This window comes from Ursus americanus, chromosome 1, assembly GCF_024610735.1.
Source record: "Ursus americanus isolate L20-20 chromosome 1, mUrsAme1.1.p, whole genome shotgun sequence".
Classification (NCBI taxonomy): Eukaryota; Metazoa; Chordata; class Mammalia; order Carnivora; family Ursidae; genus Ursus; species Ursus americanus.
This window is the reverse complement of record NC_142127.1, coordinates 70,339,842-70,362,945: the sequence shown is the minus strand read 5'-3', so window position 1 is coordinate 70,362,945 and position 23,104 is coordinate 70,339,842. Positions and strand designations below refer to the sequence as shown.

Here is a 23,104-nt window from a genome sequence, read left to right as displayed (position 1 = left end):
TTCATTTGGGGTAAAGATTAAATTGAGGTATGACTGTCTCATCTCTGGGAATATGTCTCGATTCCAAGATTTATAGCATATGAAAAAGCATATACTACAATGCATCTTTGACACAAAAAAATCATCATATTTGCAAATATATGTGGCTTCTTAAGAAAGTTGAGTACCAAACTACACCTGTAAAACTTCCAATACGTGCTTTTCCTCTGCAGATGGGGGCAGAAGGCATGGAAGGAGGCGCTTCTGGAAATCAGCATTCTCGGAAACTAGTTAGCTTTACTTTGTCAGGTAAGGGTGTCTTTAAACATGATGTCCAGTTTGAGAGTATATCATTTCAAAGGCATGAGTGGTCATTTTTGTCTATAGACTCTCATGTATGATATATGAACTAGTTATTTATATTTTTTGGTAATATTTCTGGAAATTCAAGTGTATTTCTTACCATTAGATTATTAATATAAACTCGGAGACTATTTCTTCCACCAAGTTTTCTAGTGATAGACAGACTATGACTATGTATAGTTACTTTAAAAGAACACTGTAATGTAATACGTGCTCACCCCACTGTAGAACTTTGCTTATTGAAAACAAGGTGTGCTCAGCTCATCCAGAGAAAGGAAAAAGTTGGAGACTAGAAAAAATAAGCCAAAGGATGCTCCTATTTCTGTGGAGAAATACACATGGAAGTTGGAAAGCTGATGAGACCATTTTTTGTTTATTTTCTGGTTAGTGAAATACTCTAATTGCTGATATGTTTATGAAAAAAAAACCACTGCTTTTCAGATTGTGAGTTGGAATTCATTTGTGTTTTGTAAGTTTAATTTAGTTGAAACCAGCGGTTTAAAAAAAAAAAAGAATAGGAAAAATCAGAGTTTTACACTAAAGGGAAATATTTTTTCATAGAACATCAGTTTAGACAAACTGAAAACTTTCACACAAAAAGTGCACGCACCTATGCACGGGTGTACTGGATTTCAGAGTGAACTAGATTTCGTATGTAGGTCACGGTCGAAAATATTTGAAAGCTACTGATTTAAAAAATATATAATTGGCACTTATAAAGTCAAGATTTGCACTAAGAAAATCAGTGTTTGAAATGGACTTTTAACACGGACAACTGTGCTACGATATATACAAAATGCAGTCTAACAGATGTCTCCACTGTAAGATGTTTTGTTTTCATTTTTCCGTGGGTGCAGCGCTTCTGAAATTTAAATTAGATTCACTTTTCTTGGCTGCAAAAACTGTTGTGAATGAAAATTAACTTTCTCAAGAGTGAGAGAAGACAGACATTTCCATGGTGCCTAATTACCACCTTTGATGAAGTGTGTCCATTAGTTCAGTGCTGGCCTTGGCCTTCAGAGTGTCCATTTCTGTTCTAATATGTTCCTTCTCCCCACGTGATGTTGCTCACTGTGAAAGCCTTTTTTTTTGCTTTGATCCTCCCGTGAATCTCAGAAGTCGTAAACTAGTGGCTTATGCTTCAAATTTAGCCAATAGGTATGTTTGGTTGGAACCTCCAGGGTTTAAAACATATCTAGGTTTTTAGGGGCGCCTGGGTAGCGCAGTCGTTAAGCGTCTGCCTTCGGCTCAGGGCGTGATCCCGGCGTTCTGGGATCGAGCCCCACATCGGGCTCCTCCGCTGGGAGCCTGCTTCTTCCTCTCCCACTCCCCTGCTTGTGTTCCCTCTCTTGCTGGCTGTCTCTCTGTCACATAAATAAATAAAATCTTAAAAAAACAAACAAACATAACTAGGTTTTTAGAAGGGCAGTTAGAAGTACCACTGTCAGTGCTACTACTCCCCTGCTCCCCATTATCTGTGTGTCCCTTGAAAACATTTATTTGGCTATACTTTAGACCTTCATAGTCCCAAGTGGCTGCAGGTACAGAAATCCTTCAATTATAGGTAGGGAACAATTAGCCAACCTCTATGCTTCAGAAAATTTAGAGTTTGACCATCCCATGGTTTTCTTAGTTTAGAAGCATTGCCGTAAGCTTTCAAGTGATCAATATCATTCTAAATATGGTATACACATATCAATTTTGACTCGAGGGAATGCTAATTAACTCCCCATAGGAGCATGACCATCCAGAAGCTGAAAATCCCAGGACATTTTCCTAAAAAGTGGGAAATCAGCTTTGGGACACCACCAAATGCTGCTTCTTTAAATATAATTTCCTCCAACCTCCCACCTCAATACACATGGTAGCGGCTACTTTATAGCTGTTTTATTTCCTAAGGTATTGTCAGATATTTGCAGATGGTGTACAGAAATGGCTAAAAATTATAGAAGATGAAAGCAATTCTACAATGGTAATTCTGAAAAACTAACCCAGTTGTAGCATGTTGACAGCGGGTGGTAATATTTATCCAGGAGCATTTGCGCTCTGTACAATGGCTACCTGCACGTGTTCTACTCTCGATTATCTGTGGTAAGTAGGGACACTGAATTCTACATCTAAAACAAAAACTGTGTTTTGATGAATATCTTCATCCTCTTCTTCAAATAAAACTTTAAACTAGGATATTTAACATGTCATACCTTTGCGACTTTGACTTTGTGACTTCTTTTTTGGTCTATGAGGTTATGCGGACACTTACGAGCAATAAAATATATAAAAAACAAAAGGGAGAAGCAAGAGCAGGAATGAGATGGATAAGGGGACTGAATAATCAGACTACAAATAATTGGTAGTTTCTTATATTTATTAATGAAGATTTATTTGTACAGTGTTCCTTGTGGCAAAATTTGGAATGAGGGTTATTTAATAGTGACATCTTTCATCACAGTGGCTTAATCTTCTGATGGGAGGTTTTTGTTCAAAGGAATGCTTTGCATGAATAATTTAGCTCCGTCAGGCCTTGTGGCAGCCATTTCTGTACGGGTTACTGCTCATTTGCTGCAAAGAACTCCCTTCTTTAGGAGTAGATTTAATATCTAAAGAATATTATTATTCTGTCTTTGAGTCTGAGGCAAGCATAATCAAGAAAGGTAAGAAAATAAATATGCAAATCGTGTTTTTCTCTTAAAGCTGTTTTATGCTAAATAAAGCCAAGCGAAAACATGTAGCATTATTAAATGGGTAGTAAAAGGCAGATGCTGTATTAATAATGACTCCGTAGCTTGTGAAGTGCCGGGAGTGGGGCTGTAAGGCTAATGAGCTCACAGCGGCTTTTCTGAAGTGCCTGTCTTGTTCCTTACTCCTCTTTCCCTTCTACCACTGGTTTTCAAATCAGACCTCTTACTGTATTTCATGGCAGCGTCCCTAACATGAATTTTTCAACCCTTGCTGACATATTAAATTGCGTCCTCTGCTGCCAGTCAGTTGTCCTCAGACAACATGCTAGGCCGCAGTTCTTGTCGGCCATGGGTGAGCCTTCTCCAGGCAGCGCTCCCTAAAGAATATGGTCCTATGGGCAACCCCAGGCCAGTTCTGTCCTACTAAGAAAGACTGTTTCAAGAGTGGTCTTGAGGGGCGCCTCAGTGGCTCGGTCGGTGGGGCGTCTGACTACTGATCTCAGCTCAGGTCTTGATCTCAGAGTCGTGCGTTCAGGCCCCATGTTGGGCCCAGCATGGAGTCCACATTAAAAAAAAAAATGAATGGGCTTGAATAGGGTGACTCAGGTGACCTCCTATGATTTAGGGTCACCATAAATTACTGATCTGGTAATCCAAAGGTCTCCAAAGCTTCAGAGGCGTCTGCAGAATTTCTCTCTGGACCAGGAGTCAGCACCTCCCTAGGCTGATCTCAGTGTCATCAAGTTACTTAGAAACAGTCTATTATTGCAGAAGCTTTGAGGATCACTTAGCTCTCAGGCCAATCTTACTCACACTAATATGCTCAGAAAGGTGTTGAGGACTCAGCGGATCTGGGTTTATTGCCTGGCATGTTTGTATCCCTTAGCCTGACTCCCTTTAAAAGTATCAGTCTCTTCACTTACCAGAGTTTAGCCAGAAATTTTAGCAGCTCACCTAATGTGACATAACAGCTGGTGAATCTAAGATGAGTTCTGGGACAGTCATCAAATATGTAAGTTCCTAAACAGTAACCTCATAATTACTTAATACAGCAGGTGACATTCAAATTTTAGAAATATTTCTGGTTTCCTTTTCCCTCTAACATTCATTACGTTTGTGGAGTATATATGACATTTTAAATGTGGTACAACCGAATGTGTGCTCTGAAGTTTTTCCTCCAATTAGACATAGCTCTATAATTTCATATATGTATGTAGAAGATTTAATTTTTCTCTCATGAAAGAACATACTAGCATTCTTTTTTAAAAAATTGTTGCCTAATAATTTTTCCCACGATATTGTTTGAAATGCTGGTTGCCGAACCATGTGAAGATGCACGTGTTAGAATCAAGATGATTCCCAGGAAAAGTCAGTTTAGGTACGTAAGGTGACGGTAAATGTTTGGCTTCATTTTTGCAGCCTGTCAGGAGACCTCCCACTCTGTTGGAATTAGTCATAACTCACTTGTCCTCACTTACCTAAGCGATCATAGTGTAACTTTGTTATTGTTTTGCTGTTGTTTACCCCCCTCTTCCCCTCCCTCCCTCCTCTCTTTCTTTCAAGATCTTAGAGCAGTTGGGCTAAAAAAAGGGATGTTCTTCAATCCTGACCCTTATCTTAAGATGTCCATTCAGCCAGGGAAGAAGAGCAGTTTCCCCACCTGTGCCCACCATGGGCAGGAGAGAAGGTCTACTATCATCAGTAACACCACCAATCCAATTTGGCACCGAGAGGTAAGATGATCCTCAGAGATCTTCTATTTGACAGTTAGGAAGGTGGCCAAGTCCATCTCTGTTCTGTGTATCATTGAGCTGTCTATGAGCATGGCAAGATGGCTGAGGAGTCTTGGGGCTCTGTTAGCAAGAGAGTTCGATGAGAATGAATTAGTTCCTTGTGGCCAAGGCCAGGTGTAGGGCAAAGCGAGTGAGGTCCTTACCTTGCGTGCATGACTTAAGGGGGCCAAAAGACTCAATCATCAAAATTAATATTTTAATGAAATATTTTTTAAAAAAATCAAAATCAATGCAAAAAATTCATAATGAACAAATATTAAAATTTTAAGTAAGGACAGGGTCAGTAACAGTGCCTTGTAGAGTCATATTAGAGCCTGAGGCAGAAGGAAAAGTCAGCGACACCAATCCTGTTTCTATTTAAAATTTGTATGTTTTTGCACCTGAAACTAATACAACACTGTATGTCAACTAACTGGAATTAAAATAAAAACTTTAAAAGCCCACCCAATCTTTTATCTTTTGTTCTAGTATATATTCAGTACAAATTAAGAGAATTTCTCTCCCTACGGGCTTTGGTAAATGTTTTTTTGGATTTCTAGATTTTGGTTGATTAAATAAGCCATCCACGGACTTGTCATCCTGAGTGAAGCCAGATTGTTGGTATGTTGATGACGTACTTTAGAGTTTCTCACAGCTACGTTATGCTGCTGTCACCTTAGTGCACTGCATCATTGAAATCAAGCAAAGGGTTTTCTCATTAGAATTGGGGAAAGTCAGAGAACGAACAGAGACATTGTTTCTCATCTAGTGAACAGAGTATGAACTCTCCCACCATTTCTCAGAGATCCAAGACATGTTTCACCTATTAGTGTGAGATTAGAGAATTTCTGGGTAAACCTTCATTGGCATAGGAGATATATAATTAATCAGATCTTTCCCTAAATGTTTAATGACAACAATATGTTCTAACAGTTTTGTAGAAATATTTCATTGGGGCGGGAGATAATTCAGGAAACGAATCAGAAAAAAGGTATGGCTATTTGAGACTTGCCAGCACAGCAAGATGTTTCTCCTGAGTTCTTATGGTTATTTAAATGGATTAAATACTGCATGTATTCTTACACCTGGTTTAAAAAACTACTTATGATCTCCAAATAGTAAAAAACTCTTAATTTAACATATTTAGAAGCCTAGAAGACATAACAGGCATCTCACTATGAGCTCTAGAAGGAACATAGTGGATATAGTAATGTTACTAGCAATAATTTTCTTCTAACATTTTATATTTACAAAGTTCTTAACCATGTTATCAGCGTATGCCTAATAAGGGGACATAAAAGATGAGATCATCATCTCTCCATTTTGATGATTAAGAAGCTGAAGCTGGAAGTGTTTATGTAACTAGCTGCTCAGAGGCAGAGACAGTGCTTAAACTCAGCTCTCTTATTCTCAGCAAGTGCCTTTTCCATTCAGCAGATTACTGGACTACATGGCCCTTGGCAGAACTTTAATTGTTACGACTAAATAAACTTAGTGGTGCCTAAGTGTAAAACTGGCTGCACCATTCACATCATTGTGGTTGAGTGGATAATGTCCGGGAAGGGGCGAAATGGTTCGGGTTAGATTCCGGCCCCGTCACTTCCTTACCCCGAGATGCTCGTCCTTGAAAATGTTATCTTTGTAAGAATAACATGAAGGTAATATATGTGAAAGTCTTTGTAAATGCATAAAGCTTTTTATATTTATTTTATATTCTTATTAATATCCAATCTGTTTTTCTTCAATGGCATTCCTAAGCAAAACAACAAAGCTTAATGTTAACTTCATATTTTTATTTTTCTGTCCCAGAAGAAATGACCCCATGTGCCATTTAAATTAAGTACTTTCCAGTTAAACATTGTTTCAGTCTCATATTTATCGGAGAAACCACAGTATTCTGTACATGTTCCTACTTTATCCACTAAGCGAAAGAGTATTTTAACCTGTACAACTTCAGAATCCCATGGGATGAGGAATTAAAATTGCTGTTAATCAAACACAGCAATAATTCAAAACCATCCTGTAACAGGATATTAAATTCCAAAGAATTGAGATACGATAAATGTAGTAAGTACTAAAATTGTATTGTGCACAATTTAATATTTGATAGCATCTCCTGAAGCTGTTGAACCAGGAAGGGCTGAATGACTGAAAGGGCTTCTTTTGCCAGGCAGGTCCTTAACTGATGCCTTGTAATCACTGTGAGTGCTAATGATTCTAAATGAAGAGAGGGTGGACAATGGCTGCAGATATTTCTAGCAATGTGGACTCTAAGTCATTAGGATTTAAGAGACACCATTTTCTATAATAATGAAATGATATAATTTCATACTGTCTTTCTTGTGAATCAACATGTTATATGTTTTTGTTTTCAGAAATATTCCTTTTTTGCACTTCTTACTGATGTCTTAGAAATTGAAATTAAAGACAAATTTGCCAAGAGCCGTCCCATCATCAAGCGTTTTCTGGGGAAACTAACCATTCCAGTGCAGAGATTGTTGGAGCGGCAAGCCATTGGGTAATTAGCCCCCACATGTAGGGATCTTACTGAGATTAGTTTGTACAGAAGCATCTGAAATGACACTTTGTAGTCCTAGAACTTTTCTTACTGAGAAGTGGTCAGATAATTCTTTTAAAAATGAAAGTGTTTGTATACTCATTAAACTGTGCAGGACCAAAGCACTTTGTTTTCATTATATACCTTTTTTTTTTTTTTTTTGGTATCTATCTTCCCTGAGATGTGCCTACCATTAGCATTTCAGCGTCAAAAGTCATAGTACTCAATTGTTCTTGAGTATATTGAAATCTTTCAGTAAAAGTCTCTCCTAGAGCAGGATTCTACTGTCAGGTTGACAGCTCCCTTATCCTAATTAATCCTGTCCAGACAACTTGCTCTTCCTGAAAAACAAAAACCACCTTCTTTTAGGGCCATTTAAAACAAGATCTTGACTCATAGAAGGTTTTACCACAGAGCTCTTAGACCTATACATTCATTCAGACAACTAAAGTTTACTCATTGAGAGAATTTTAAAATGTGATTTGATGCCTGTTTTCTTTCTGTGAGCTTTTTGTAAGTTGTGAATAAACTAGTTAAGAAATCATAACATCCTTTATCATAAATGGTGTATGTATTTTTACAAGGTCGTTTCCAGCAAACTCAGTACCGCTGCTGGTCTGAAGTAGCACTGAGGGTACTGTTTTGGTATCTTTTTCATTGTAGGAGAACATTATGAACATATGGCAGTAATAATAGTAATAGTGGTTGTGGTGGTAGTGGTGGTGGTGGTGGTGGTGCCACCATCTTGTTTTGTGTCTTCTTCACTGTGAGAAAACATGAGCAGAGCAGATGGTAGTGGTGGTCGTAGTCGTAGTGGCAGCAGAAGGAGTAACAGTAGTAGTAGCGATAGTAATAAATAACAGTGAACAAACAAAAAAGATGCCAAGAGCTTATTCTATGTCAGGGGTTAAGTACATTACTCTGATTAGCCCATGTAACTTCCTCAACATCTCTGGGAGATAAGCAGAGTGATTATACCCATTTCCGAGATGAGGAATCTGAGGCTAGCAAGCAAGAGCTGGAGCTGGGATTTGAGTGCAGATCAGTCTGCTCCAGAATCCTGGCTTCTGTGCAATACTTCAAGGACGGGCAGCAATGGGTTATTATTTCAGCTAACTAAGGAAAGTCGATCATTCATAGTCACTCTGCAACTAACGAACTGTTCTGTTTTGGCAAGTCATAATTTACTTGGGCATTCCTCATCTGAAAAATACAGTGTTTAGACCAGCTGAACTCGAAGGCCCCTTCAAAATCTGAAACTAAGCGATTGTAATGGATTCTAATTCTCTGGTCGTCAGAGATGATGGAATCTGTGGTCAAGCCAGCACACATGAAGTAGGAATATTATACTGAAATCTAGCAACCTAGTTTATCTGATAAAAGCTAGGAAATCACAATTACTGCTTCTGGTAGAGATCGTATACATTGGGAAGTTTTTATTTTTAGGATTTATGGAAAGTGAAAGATTTTAAAGAGTAAGAATTAACTTTAGTAAATACAGTGTATCTATCATTTAATTTATATAATTATCATCATATAATTTACAGAATGCATAAGACACATGATAAAAGTGTGAATTTATGTACACTAGTAGGAATGATCAGGGCAAAATAAAACCTTTTCAGCATGTGAAACTGTTGTTGACTTGCTGGCTTTTCATTTAGTCTTTTAAATAACTGGACACTTGGGAGAACGGCCAGTCATGAATTGATGTGTATTAGAAGGAAGTCCAGCATGAACTTATAAAATATTAGAATTATGAAGTATTTCTTTATAAGCATATTAAACACATTGCCTGATACAGATACTTGGCAGTTTGCTTTATTAGATAAGAATGATACCACATATTGGTATATCAGCTATTAACACCTAAATATATATTCCTGATCTGATTATTGCTTTCCATCAAGTAATTGATTCACCTGGAAAAGTACTGGGTTTTCATTACTTAGATGTTTGGTAGATTGCTGCCCTCTGAAGTAGTTGAGGTTTTACAGAGTGTGGTTTTGTAGGATGAGCTAGAACTCCTTACTAATTCCCTATTTTGAGAGCATTTGTTTGAATATGACATTTTTCGGAAGAGTGGCCCACGTTTCTCCAAAATACACACCGCTTTCCTACGCTTTGTCAATACCTCTGATTATATGAGAGAGAATGCCCCAGGTAGTGAGAGTACTTTGACACTTAATCTTCATAATAGTGTATCATAATAATATATAATATATTGTTCACAGTAATTTATCACAGCAAGAAGCAGGATGAGTCAGAGGAGATTAGGTAAGAAGGAGGCACAAAGATGAAAAAAGAAAAAACAACCAAAACCCAAAAATAAACAAAAGAAAAATAAAGATGTATTTTTAAAAACCCAAAATAAATAAAATAAAAACAGGAAGGAAGGAAGGAAGGAAAGAAGGAAGGAAGAAAGGGAGGAAGAGAAAAAGAAAAGAAAAGAAAAAAGAAAGAAAGTAGGTGACTCCTCTGATAGGCACTCAACAAAGGGTGAAACAAACCCTTGACTTAGAATCTCTGAATAGGAGGATTTCCTGTATTTATAGGTTGAATAGTTGAATTGAGTATCTGGCTACTTTGGTTCATAAATAGCACTAACACCTGTTAAAATTCTTCTTTCCAAGTAAAGAATCTCATTTGTTAATTAATTTATTCAACAAATACACGTGTATACATATGTAGTGTCTACCGAATGTGAAACACGGTGTTCGGTATTGGGGATATGACAGTGAGCAAAACAGATGGATGCAGTTCTTTTCTTACAATTCCTACTAAACATTTATTTCCTAGCTAAAATCCATTACTTCTATAAATCATCCATTATCAACACCAACATTTTACTTTTATGGGCTGAGGAAGAGAAGATGAGGATAAATGTATTTTTAACAAAGAAATGAAGGTTTTATTATTCTAGGACTTAATGTCCAAAGAGATAGGTGAGAAACCACAAGGTTGAGGACAGGCCATGTAATTTGCTGCCAGGTTCATGCCTTAGTGGGCAAAGATCAGGCACCTCTGTGTGTTAAGTGCTGTCTAAATTCTGGGAAGACAGTGGTAAGAGAAAGAAAAAGATGCCCCTCTACTATGCAGATTATAGCCATTATATAATGTTACTTGAACACTTTAATATAAAAGTAGCATAACTATACTAATAGTAAAAATGCCTGTATATTCCTTTGCATAAAAGATTTTTTTAAAATACCAGTTTAAGTAGGTAAGGCATTATTAGAATAGCAGTCACATTTAGATGAGCCATGAGTGAATTATGGCATTAAAATGCATGCTAGAGATGGCAGCATGGTGACAGCCGAGCAGGGACTTCCGCGTCAGATGAATCTGTGTTCTAATCCCGTTGTGTCACTCAGTACTTATGTCTGGCCCTGGCCAAGTCACTCACCCTCCCCACGCCATGGTGTCCTCCTCTAGAAAATAGAGCTGCCACCTGCCTCCCAGGGGGGCTGAGAGACGGTGCAGGCAAAGCCCTTAGCAGAGTGTGCATGGCACATGTGAAGCGCTCACACTGGGAGACAAAAGCATTTTAAAAGCATCCTTCGGGACGAAAACTATTACAATGTTTGTAGGAAAGAAAAGAAAAAGAAGAAAATACAGTTTTAAGAAACTCTTGCTAAGATGTCAGAAAGATCCCTAAGAATTGATCCAGGTTTTTACAGTCATATGTGTTCTTTTAAAGGGATGACATCTATTTGGAATTGTCCTGAGAAAGTAGAGACAGACAAACGAAACAGTGACGCGCATTAATAATAAATAGACTGGGGCTCCAAGCTGCACGGTGGTGCAAATAATAGGCAAAGGCATTATTTTCCTTCTGAAGTTGCCAGTAGAGGGCAGTGTGAGAGCAGAGATGGTGTGATTCCGTACTATCCCTTTCTTAAAAATTTAATTTAGTTTTATTATGTTATGTTCATCACTATACATCATTAGTTTTTGATGTAGTGTTCCATGATTCATTGTTTGCATATAACACCCAGTGCTCCATGCAATATGTGCCCTCCTTAATACTCATCCCCAGGCTAGCCCATCCCCCCACCTGCCTCCCCTCTGAAACCCTCAGCTTGTTTCCAGTAGTCCATAGCCTCTCATGGTTCGTCTCCCCCTTTGATTTCCCCCCCTTCATTTTTCCTTTCCTTCTCCTAATGTCCTCCATGCTATTCCTTATGTTCCACATATAAGTGAAACCATATGATAATTGTCTTTCTCTGCTTGACTTATTTCACTTAGCATAATCCCCTTCAGTTCCATCCATGTCGATGCAAATGGTAGGTATTAATCCTTTCTGATGGCTGAGTAATATTCCATTATATATATAGACCACGTCTTCTTTATCCATTCATCTGTTGAAGGGCATCTTGGCTCCTTCCACAGTATGGCTGTTGTGGACAATGCTGCTATGAACATTGGGGTGCATGTGCCCCTTCTTTTCACTACATCTGTATCTTTGGGGTAAATACCCAGTAGTGCAATGGCTGGATCATAGGGTAGCTCTATTTTTAACTTTTTGAGGAACCTCCATACTGTTTTCCGAAGTGGCTGTACCAACTTGCATTCCCACCAACAGTGTAAGAGTGTTCCCCTTTCTCCACATCCTCTCCAACATTTGTTGTTTCCTGCCTTGTCAATTTTTGCCATTCTAACTGATGTAAGGTGGTATCTTAATGTGGTTTTGATTTGAATTTCCCTGATGGCTAATGATGTTGAATATTTTTTCATGTGTCTGTTAGCCATTCGTAGGTCTTCTTTGGAGAAGTGTCTGTTCATGTCTTCTGCCCATTTTTTGACTTTCGATTATTTGTTTTTTGGGTGTTGAGTTTGAGAAGTTCTTTATAGATCTTGGATATCAGCCCTTTATCTGTAGTGTCATTTGCAAATATCTTCTCCCATTCCATGGGTTGCCTCATTGTTTTGTTGACTGTTTCCTTTGCTGTGTAGAAGCTTTTTATCTTGATGAAGTCCCATCAAGATAAGTTCATTTTTGCTTTTGTTTCCCTTGCCTTTGGAGACGTGTCTTGAAAGAAGTTGCTGTGGCTGATGTTGAAGAAGTTACTGCCTATATTCTCCTCTAGGATTTTGATGGATTCCTGTCTCACCTTGAGGTGTTTCATCCATTTAGAGTTTATCCTTGTGTATGGTGTAAGAGAATGGTCGAGTTTCATTCTTCTGTATATAGCTGTCCAATTTTCCCAGCACCATTTATTGAAGAGACTCTTTTCCATTGAATATTTTTTCCTGCTTTGTCAAAGATTAGTTGACCACAGAGTTGAGGGTCCATATTTGTGCTCTCTATTCTGTTCCATTGATCTATGTGTCTGTTTTTGTGCCAGTACCATGCTGTCTTGGTGATCACAGCTTTGTAATATAGCTTGAAATCAGGCAACATGGTGCCCCCAGCTTTTTCTTTTTCAACATTTCCTTGGTGATTCGGGGTCTTTTCTGTTTCCATACAAATTTTAGGTTTGTTTGTTCCAACACTTTGAAAAATGTCTTTGGTATTTTGATCGGGATGGCATTGAAAATATAGATTGCTCTGGGCAGCATAGACATTTTAACAATGTTTATTTTTCCAATCAATGAGCATGAAATATTTTTCCATTTTTTTGTGTCTTCTTCAATGTCTTTCTTTCAGTGTTCTGTAGTTTCTAGAGTATATATCCTTTACTCTTTGGTTAGGTTTATTCCAAGGTATCTTACGGTTTTTGGTGCTATTGTAAATGGAATTGATTCCCTAATTTCTCTTTCTACAGTTACATTGTTAGTGTATAGGAAAGCAACTGATTTCTGTGCATTGATTTTTTATCCTGCCACACTACTGAGTTGCTATATGAGTTCTAGTAATTTGGGGGTGGAGTCTTTTGGGTTTTCCACATAAAGTATCATGTCATCTGTGAAGAGAGAGAGTTTGACTTTTTCTTTGCCAATTTGAATACCTTTTATTTCTTTTTGTTTTCTGATTGTTGATGCTAGGACTTCTAGTATTCCTCATTGAGAATGATATTCACTGTGGGCTTTTCATAGATGGTTTTTATGAAATTGAGGAACGTTCCCTCTATCCCTACACTCTGAAGTGTTTTAATCAGGAAAGGATGCTGTATTTTATCAAATGCTTTTTCTGCATCAATTGAGAGAATCATATGGTTCTTGTCTCTTCTTTTATTAATGTGTTCTATCACACTGTTTGATTTGCGAAAGTTGAACCACCCTTGCATCCCAGGATAAATCCCACCTGGTCGTGATGGATAATCCTTTTAATTTACTGTTGGATCCTATTAGCTAGGATCTTGTTGAAAATTTTGGCATTCATATTCATCAGGGATATTGGTCTGTAATTCTCCTTTTTAATGGGGTCTTTGCCTGGTTTTGGGATCAAGGTAATGCTGGCCTCATAGAATGAGTTTGGAAGTTTTCCTTCTGTTTCTGTTTTTTGAAACAGCTTCGGGAGAATACCTATTATTTCTTCTTGGAATGTTTGGTAGAATTCCCCCCAGGAATCCTTTAGGCCGTGGACTCTTGTGTTTTAGGAGGTTTTTGATCACTTCTTCAATTTTGTTACTGGTTATTGGTCTATGCAGATTGTCAGTTTCTTCCTGTTTCAGTCTTGGTAGTTTATAGGTTTCCAGGAAGGCATCCATTTCTTCCAGGTTGCTTAGTTTATTGGTATATAGTTGTTGATAATAATTTCTAATAATTGTTTCTATTTCCTTGGTGTTAGTCATGATCTCTCCCCTTTCATTCATAATTTTATTAATTTGGGTCCTTTCTCTTTTCTTTTGGATAAGTCTGGCCAGTGGTTTATCGATCTTATTAATTCTTTCAAAGAACCAGCTTCTAGTTTCACTGATCTGCTCTACTGTATTTCTGGTTTCTAATTCATTGATTTCTGCTCTATTCTTAATTATTTCTCTTCTCCTGGTTGGCTTAGGCTTTATATGTTGTTTTTTTCTCCAGTTCTTTAAGGTGTAAAGTTAGTTTGTGTATTCAAGAATTTTCTGTTTTTTCCAGTGAGGCTTGGATGGCTATGTATTTCCGTCTTAGGACCACCTTTGCAGTATCCCATAGGTTTTGGACCAACGTGTTTTCCTTCTCATTGGTTTCCATGAATTGTTTAAGTTCTTCTTTGATTTCCTGGTTGACCCAAACATTCTTAAGCAGGATGGTCTTTAGCTTCCAAGTGTTTGAATTTCTTCCAAATTTTTTCTTGTGATTGAGTTCCAGTTTCAAAGCATTGTGGTCTGAGAATATGCAGGGAATAATCTCAGTCTTTTGGTATTGATTGAGACCTGATTTGTGACCCAGTATGTGATCTATTCTGGAGAAAGTTCCATGTGTGTTTGAGAAGGATGAGTATTCTGTTGATTTAGGGTGGAATGTTCTATATGTATCTATATAGATATATTTCTTTATTTTGATTAACTGTTGGCTTATGTAGCTGGCTGCTCCTATGTTGGGGGCATTGATATTTACAATTGTTAGATACTCTTGTTGGATAGACCCTTTAAGAATGATATAGTGTCCTTCTGTATCTCTTAGTACAGTCTTTAACTTAAAATCTAATTTGTCTGATATAAGAATTGCTACCCCAGCTTTCTTTTTAGGTACATTGACAGAAAAAAATGGTTCTTCATCCCCTCACTTTCAGTCTGGATGTATCTTTAGGTTCAGAATGATTCTCTTGTAGACAGCATATGGATGGATCATATCTTTTTATCCAATCTGCAGCCCTGTGCTGTTTCTTGGGAGCATTTAGGCCATTCACGGTGAGAGTGATTATTGAAAGATAGGATTTTATTGTCATCATGTTGCCTGTGAAGTTCTTGTTTCTATAGATTGTCTCTGTAAATTTCTGTTCTATATCACTCTTGGGGTCTTTCTCCTTTTACAGAACCCCCCCCCCCTTTAATATTTCTTGCAGGGCTGCCTTGGCGGTCACATATTCTTTCAGTTTCTGCTGATCCTGGAAGCTCCTTGTCTCTCCATCCATTCTGAATGACAGCCTTGCTGGATAAAGTATCCTTGGCTGCATATTCTTCTCATTTAGTACCCTGAATATGTCTTGCGAGCCCTTTCTGGCTTGCCAGGTCTCTGTGGACAGGTCTGACGTTATTCTGATGTTCCTCCTCTGTATGTAAGAAATCTCTTCCCCCTCGCCGCTGTCAAGATTGTTTCCTTGAATCTAAGGTTTGTGAATTGTACTATTATATGTCTTGGCATCAGTCTATTCTCATCGATCTAGTTTGGATAATTCTGGCCAGTGGTTTATCAATTGGCTCCTTCCAGGAGGAAGGAAACTAGGAAGCTAGTTTCCTTCCCCAGATTAGGGAAGTTCTCAGCTACGATTTGTTCAAATATATCTTCTAGACCTCTCTCTCTCCACCCCCTCAGGAATCCCAAAAATTCTGATATTGGAACATTTCACTGAGTCATTAATCTCTCTCAGTTTGATCCCTTGGGCTTTAATCTGCTTTTCCCACACCACCTCAGTTTCCTTCTTTTCTGTCATCTTATCTTCTAGCTCACTAATTCATTCTTCCACCTCATTTACCCTGGCGGTCAGAGTATCCAGTTTAGACTGCATTTCATTCATAGAATTTTTAAGTTCAGCCCGAGTAGATCTCATTTCTGCCCTTAGAGAATCTATATTGTTGCTAATATTTTTCTCAAGCCTAGATATCGACTTCATAATTGTTACTCCAAAGTCTATTTCTGACATCTTGGCTATATCCATATCTATTAAGTCTGTGGCAGAGGCCACAGTCTCTGATTCTTTTCTTTGTTGGGGGTTCCTCCTCTTAGTCATTCTGTTAAGGGGTGGTTGAGGGAATGTACAGAGTCCAAAGTATTAACCACAACCCAAGGAAGATGCACCTGTTTTATAGGGACCTTAGGGTTGTCGTCCTCTTGTTCATCCAGCCTGTCTTCTGGGGGAGGGGCCTGCTGCGCTGTTACTCAGGCAACCCTGCTTGGACATAGTTGCCCTGCCACCTCTGATGGGCTCAGTGAAAACTGGTTTTTTGGGGGTTTTGTTCTCTGGTGGCTTTACCTGGTGGCTTTCCACGTCTCTTCTGAGAGAGCACAAGTGACCACATTCAAACCTCTGTAACAGAACAGAGAGATCGCAGTCTGCTCTTAACTGAGCTCTCCAGGCCACACTGACTCCGTTTCTGTCTGTGCTGCTAAAAACCGCAGTCTCCTGGGTTATGTGCGCCAACAGCAGCTCTTCCAGATGTCGCTCCCAGGGCTGGGCATGTCTCTGCCCTTTGTACTTCTAAAACCACCAGCTGTCCCCGGTTCACACGAGCGCCCTGTAGCTCCAGGTTTCTGTCTGGGCGGCTGCCCTCAAGTCCTTTCCCTGCCGCTACAGGTCTGCGAGTCTGTGCCCCGTCCCCAGCAAGGTAGGCTTTTGCACTCCAGTGTTATCTCACCTTCCCGGTGCAAGTTTATGGAGGTTTCCTCCACCTTCTGTTTATCTTCCAATATCTGCCTGCAGAATCACAGCTCCCCATTCATACCTGGAGACCAACAGCCAGAGATATTCTGTTTGTAGAGATCCAGATCTATCTTCTTACATCTCAAGCTAATTTCATGGGTGTTCAGAATGGTTTGGTAGATATCCAGCTAAATTCAGGGGACCAGTTGAAATAGGGTCCCCTACTTCTCCACCATCTTTTTTTCCGAAAAACTCGTACTATTCCTTTGATTATTTTCCTTAATTAAGAATAAATCAGATTGAGAATGAAAGTTGCTTCATACAAGGTCATGATGTAATTGCATTTGACTTTGATTAAATAAACACAGAATTCTCACCCTGCCGTCTCCTAACCTCCAGCTCCTGCTCAGGTAGAGTAGCGCAGTGCCCCTCGTGTCATCGTGTGATAGTCCTTACCTGTTGTGTCCTCGTGGGACCAGTTTGCTATTGTACTAAATGCTGAGGAACCAGGCCCTCTACGCTTTTATACCTGAGTCAAAAAATGCTGAAACCAATAGGTCTTTCACAGCTCCTTGATGACCTTCAGAATGCTCTTTTCCCGGTCACCCTCAGCAATGAGAATGCAGATCAATCCCCTTTAAGAAAATCATATGATACTGTGTTGCATTTTCAGTTTATAACAAGATTTCTTTGCATCCTGGGGGGTTTGTAAGTATTCCTTTGTGGGAATGAATCTTATTACATTGGATTATAATGTGCCTTCGAGGGTTGTATTTTCTTGTGAGTCTGAGAGTTTTAAGAGAAGTGTGTGAGACTTGGGGGTGGCCTGCTGGAGGAGGTGCAGGCTGACCCCACTGTAGTAAGGAAAGAACCATCTCTCCTCTTGCAGTGATCAAATGCTCAGCTACAACCTCGGCCGCAGGCTCCCAGCTGACCACGTGAGCGGGTACCTCCAGTTTAAAGTGGAGGTTACGTCTTCTGTGCACGAAGGTGAGATAGCTGTATGAATACATCGCTGTAGGAAAAACTTGTTAAATCTTACTCAGTTGTCAGTTAACATTTGAATAGAATTTGAATTTGTGTCCTGTTCTGAAAATAAAATAGCCAATAAATGATTACCTCCTGAAGTTTTCCAGCAGATATGCAAGCTTGTTTATCAAAAAAAAAAAAAAAATGCCTCTTAGGTTTATGCCTGCATTTGGAAACTGGGCTATAGAATTTCTAGTAATAGTGAACATAGACACTTCATTATGTCAAACTGACCAACAAGATACTCATTTATTAGTGAGTTGCTACTCTTTGCAAGGCAATAATACAGTAAAGAGGCCTTAATGGGGTGACTGAATTTGTTGAACTGATTGGTGACAAAGGAATGGGACATTAAGAGACGAGCACCGCGTCTCTTTGTTATTACCACTTTGTCTTAATAAATGCCATTTTCTCCTTCAGATGCTTCTCCAGAAGCTGTTGGCACAATACTTGGGGTCAATAGTGTGAATGGAGACCTCGGAAGCCCTTCTGATGAGGAGGACATGCCGGGGGGCCATCATGACAGCCCCGTTTGTTCTAATGGACCAGTTTCTGAGGACAGTGCTGCTGATGGGACACCCAAGCATTCTTTCAGGACTAGCTCTACTCTGGAAATAGACACAGAGGAATTAACCTCTACTTCTTCAAGGACCTCACCTCCCCGAGGACGTCAGGATTCACTCAATGATTACTTGGATGCGATTGAACACAATGGCCATTCCAGGCCGGGCACGGCTACCTGCTCAGAGAGGACCATGGGAGCCTCTCCAAAACTAAGGAGTAGTTTTCCCACCGACACAAGACTCAATGCAATGCTTCATATCGACTCAGATGAGGAAGACCACGAGTTCCAGCAAGACCTAGGATATCCATCTTCCTTGGAGGAGGAAGGAGGGTTAATAATGTTTGGCACACCATCAAGAACTGATGACGTGAGCCTGACATCGCAGACAAAGCCAGAAGACAACCCAGTGGAGGTCGAGGAAGCCTCCACAAATGAAGCTGCTTCCTTCGAGGATAAGCCGGAACATCTTCCAGAGCTTGCAGATGGCTCCTTACCCCCAGGCCCAGTCCCAGACGAAAGTGAAAATGGCCAAGAGTCTCAACCGAGTGCTGACCAGGGCAGCACCGAATTGTGTGGCTCTCAGGAGGTGGATCAGCCCACAAGCGGGGCAGACACGGGGACTTCGGACACGTCAGGAGGAAGCCGCAGAGCCATCAGTGAGACTGAGTCCCTGGATCAGGGGTCTGAGCCTTCCCAGGTGTCCTCTGAAACAGAGCCCAGTGACCCTGCCAGGACAGAGAGTGTGAGCGAGGCCAGCACCAGGCCGGAGGGCGAGAGCGACCTGGAGGGGGCTGACAGCTCCTGCAATGAGAGCGTTACCACGCAGCTCTCCTCGGTGGACACACGGTGCTCGTCTCTTGAGAGTGCACGCTTTCCCGAAACCCCAGCCTTTTCTTCTCAGGAGGAGGAAGACGGAGCCTGTGCAGCAGAGCCCACCAGCAGTGGCCCCGCTGAAGGGTCACAGGTTTCCACACGCACGCCCAGCTCTTTACCTGTGGTGCAGGTGCCCAGTGCAGAGGAGGAAGGGCCAGGGGCAGACTCAGCCTCTCTACCTCACCAGGAGGAGGTGGGGGAGGTCTGGCAGCGTCGGGGGAGCCTGGAGGGAGCTGCCGCCGCCGAGAGCCAGCCCCAAGAAGAGGGTGATGCTGGGGATGCCCACGGGGCTTGCGAAGGGGCGACGGCCCAGGAGGAGGGCGCCACTGGAGGTAGGATGTACAAGCCGGTGTGGCTCTTGGCTCAGGCATACCGCTTCAAGAGAAGTTTTGTCCCTCAACGTAAATGATACTGCAGGTCACATGTTACCTGAATTCTTCACCTTGGGGCTCCACAGTTAGCTTTTTTTTTTTTTTTTTAAATGGGTCTTCTATTTTTGAAATAAGAGGCCTGACGAATAGTGGTCTTCAAAGTTCAATAATGAATCTCCAGTGGGACCTGGATTTGTAGATACAAAACCAAACAGGCTGGTGGCTTTAACATCAGTGTAATGTGTAGAGGTTTTCAGGAACATAAGTCACTCCTCTTTGTGTAAAACCTTCAAAACAGAACTTAATATGTACTTTCCATCAATTGTAATATTTTTGCCTTCTGCAGTGTGAAAAATGTTAACTAAGTTAGGTGATGCGTTCTGCCACTTGAAGAATAAGGTGTTTTGGTATCTGGGGATGCAAATCCACACGTTAAATTTGTGTGGTGTCTCCGTGAACATGGCCTGGTAGAATGTTTCCTTTGATGCATCAGAAAGTCTGAGGATAATTCCCTGCACCTTAATAGCCCAGACTCAGAAATGGGAATGATTTTCTTATGCTATAATTTATTTTTCTACATAAAGTATCCCCTTCTTCTCCTCCACCTCCTTTTTTCCTTTTATTTTTGTTTTTGTTTCCTTCATCATCTTGCGGCCATTATGTGACCCTAAAGCATTGGTGCATGACCAGGACCAGCCAGGAGGGGAAAAATTGTGTGTGGGGGGGGATGGGTAACAGAGAGACATTTCTCTAGAAGACCCTCTTCTGACTAAGCATTCACCTGTTCTTTTCTTTTGTTTCTGGGTCCTCCTATGGAAAGGAGACTAAGGAGAGAAAAGAGACTAGCTCCAGGATTTATGTTAGGTTGTGGTGGTGTTTTGGTTTTGGTTTGGCTTGGTTTTTCACAGACTGTTTTGACACTGAAGGGGAAAACAAGACCCAAGTACCTTTTTCTCTTTAATCCTAGGTTCTCAAGCCAATGGCCACCAGCCATTGAGATCGCTGCCTTCGGTACGCCAGGATGTTAGCCGCTACCAGAGGGTGGACGAGGCTCTCCCACCAAGTGAGCACCTGTTAGCCAAGGGGTTTGCCTTGCTCAGAGGGTGCAAGGATGACAGGCAGATCCTTTCCGTGGGGCCGAGACGATGCATACACACTCCCTGAGAGAAAGGGATCTCAGGGCTGCCCCTTGACAGAGCAGTTGCAGACGGGAAAGTGCTGAGCTGATGACTGCTCGCTGGCACTGTCCTGCTGAAGGAGGGGGCAGCGGGGGGAAAAGCAAATACTGTAAGACCCATGGAGTCCATACTGTAATTGGGGAAACAGAACCAGGTATTTGGGACAATTGGGTTTACAACAGAAAATTTTTAAAATTATGCCTAATGGCAGCATGAATTTTCAGTTAGTAGACGAATTGGTACAATCTCTTAGAAAAGCCTCACTCTGCAGTATACTTCTTTCTATTCACTTACAGCATTTTAAATCATTAAGTACAGCATTCTGATTTTTTCCTTGGGGGTATGCAGAGAAGTGTTAATAATGTCAGAAATTGGTCTACCACTATTTGGAGCATGACAATTATCTGGGGTTTTGAAAGATATGTCATTTCTTTCACTTTCAAGAAACATGTAACACTTAAAGGGGGGATGGTTGAAGATGAGGGATTCTGGGAAAATAGTTGTGCAACCTGTATCCCCAGGTCCGAGTGATACCCATGGCCAGTCATAATCTAGACATAATTTAAGCTCTGTTTAAATGTCCAGGATCCCTTAAAGCAATATTGCTCTGTAAGGATAAGCATTTTGATGAATAGTAACAAAGCTCAGTAAATACTGCTTGTAAGTACACATTGGAAAATATATCTTTCTGTGTTACTGCTTTTCCTTCTTATTCACTCTCTCACCATATAGGTGATCATAGCAAGAAGTTGATGTCCTTGGCCTTCTGTATTTTAAAAATGGTGGGACATAGGGGTGCCTGGGTGGCTCAGTCGGTTAAGTGTCTGCCTTGGGGTTCAGGTCATGATCCCAGGGTCCTGGGAATGGGCCCCACATCCGGCCCCCTGTTCAGCGGGGAGTCTGCTTCTCCCTCTCCCTCTGCCCTTCCCTCTGATCATGCTCTCTCTCTCTCTCAGATTAAAAAAAAAAATCTAAACAAAAATGGTGGGACATAAAGGCAGGGGGTGTGGGAATATGCATTTTTAGAGCTGAAATGCTGAGTGGTTGGTTTTGGTGAGTGTTAACAAAAACCTGAATGGTACTATGTACAATTGATCAAACTATTGACTTGATCCTTTAGAAATTCTGTTCTGTACAGTTCCTCCCCTTGTTCATGTATTTTGATAATTGAAAGTGGTTACTTATAAGAAATATATATTTTAAGCAACTTAAAAAAATAGACCAAGACCAAATTAACCAATGTGTCATCTTAAGCAGATGGGGGAATAAAAAAATTCCTTATTGTTCACCCCTGGAGAAAAGATTAGAGAAATAAAGAAAAATATCCCTGGGAGATACTTAGACATAATAGGAAAAAATGAATTGGAAACATAAGGAGAGGAATCTGGAAGAGCTTTGTTTATATGTGTATGTGGATTAATAGTAATTTGAGTTCCAGAGGCATTGCGTCACTTCAGAGTATGGGTGAATGGCATCTTCCTGGCCACATCTAATTGCTCTGAATTTTATTGAACCATGATTTTGGTTTCCAGATTGCATTTAATAAAGACAGGTACTTCCCTGCTGAAATTATGACCACTGTTTGTGATATTTCAGTGCATTTGTTTAAACACTGATATTTGCATTACACAGAATGTATTTAAGGATTTTAAAAAAGAAACAATTGGTTTATTTTAATAAGTTGATATATCTAAAAACAAAAAAGCAATCTAATAGTATATCCAATTTAATGAGTGACTGAAGAGGTAAAAATTCTTTTTTTAAATAATATTTTTTTAAAGATTATTTGAGAGAGAGAGAAAGAGAGAGAGTGTGGGGGGAGGGCCAGAGGGAGAGGGAAAAATAGAAAGAATCCTCAAGTAGACTCCCCATTGAGTGTGGAACCCCATGCAGGGCTCCACGCTGGGCTCAATCCCGGGATCCTGAGATCATGACCTGAGCGGAAATCAAGAGCTGACCACTTAAACCGACTGAGTCACTCAGGTGCCCCAAGAGGAGAAAAATTCTTAATCCCTTTTATGCAACTTGCAAGTTACAAATTTGGGGATTTCTATTATCTAGGATTGGTTACAGAGTATGGTCTGAGCATGCCTGATTACTGTTCAGTTCTGTCCTCCCACTGTTCCGGCCCCTCCTATTCTCATGTCTGTCTCATCCTTTCAATGTCTTATTTAATCACATGGCTGCCCTGCTAGTTGTCTTTCCCAACCTAACCAGTTCTCTGCCTTCCTTTCCTAACTGGGCAGCTCTGCTACCCCCTCGGGCCATGCCTCTGACTTGGAGCTGTGGGT

At 40.3% G+C, this 23,104-nt stretch overlaps 1 protein-coding gene across 4 annotated transcripts in view; it reads left to right on the top strand.

Annotated features, from left to right (window-relative positions):
• HECW2 (HECT, C2 and WW domain containing E3 ubiquitin protein ligase 2) overlaps positions 1 to 23,104 on the top strand; it is a 225,524-nt gene that overhangs the window by 87,640 nt on the left and 114,780 nt on the right. For 2 of the 4 annotated variants that reach the window (XM_045806373.2, XM_045806375.2), the window contains exons 4-9: positions 213 to 288; positions 4,584 to 4,753; positions 7,168 to 7,310; positions 17,687 to 17,787; positions 18,247 to 19,596; positions 20,603 to 20,698. In XM_045806373.2, the coding sequence (XP_045662329.2) occupies positions 213 to 288; positions 4,584 to 4,753; positions 7,168 to 7,310; positions 17,687 to 17,787; positions 18,247 to 19,596; positions 20,603 to 20,698 (1,936 nt within the window). The other 2 variants (XM_045806374.2, XM_087862236.1) reach the window with 2 other exon arrangements.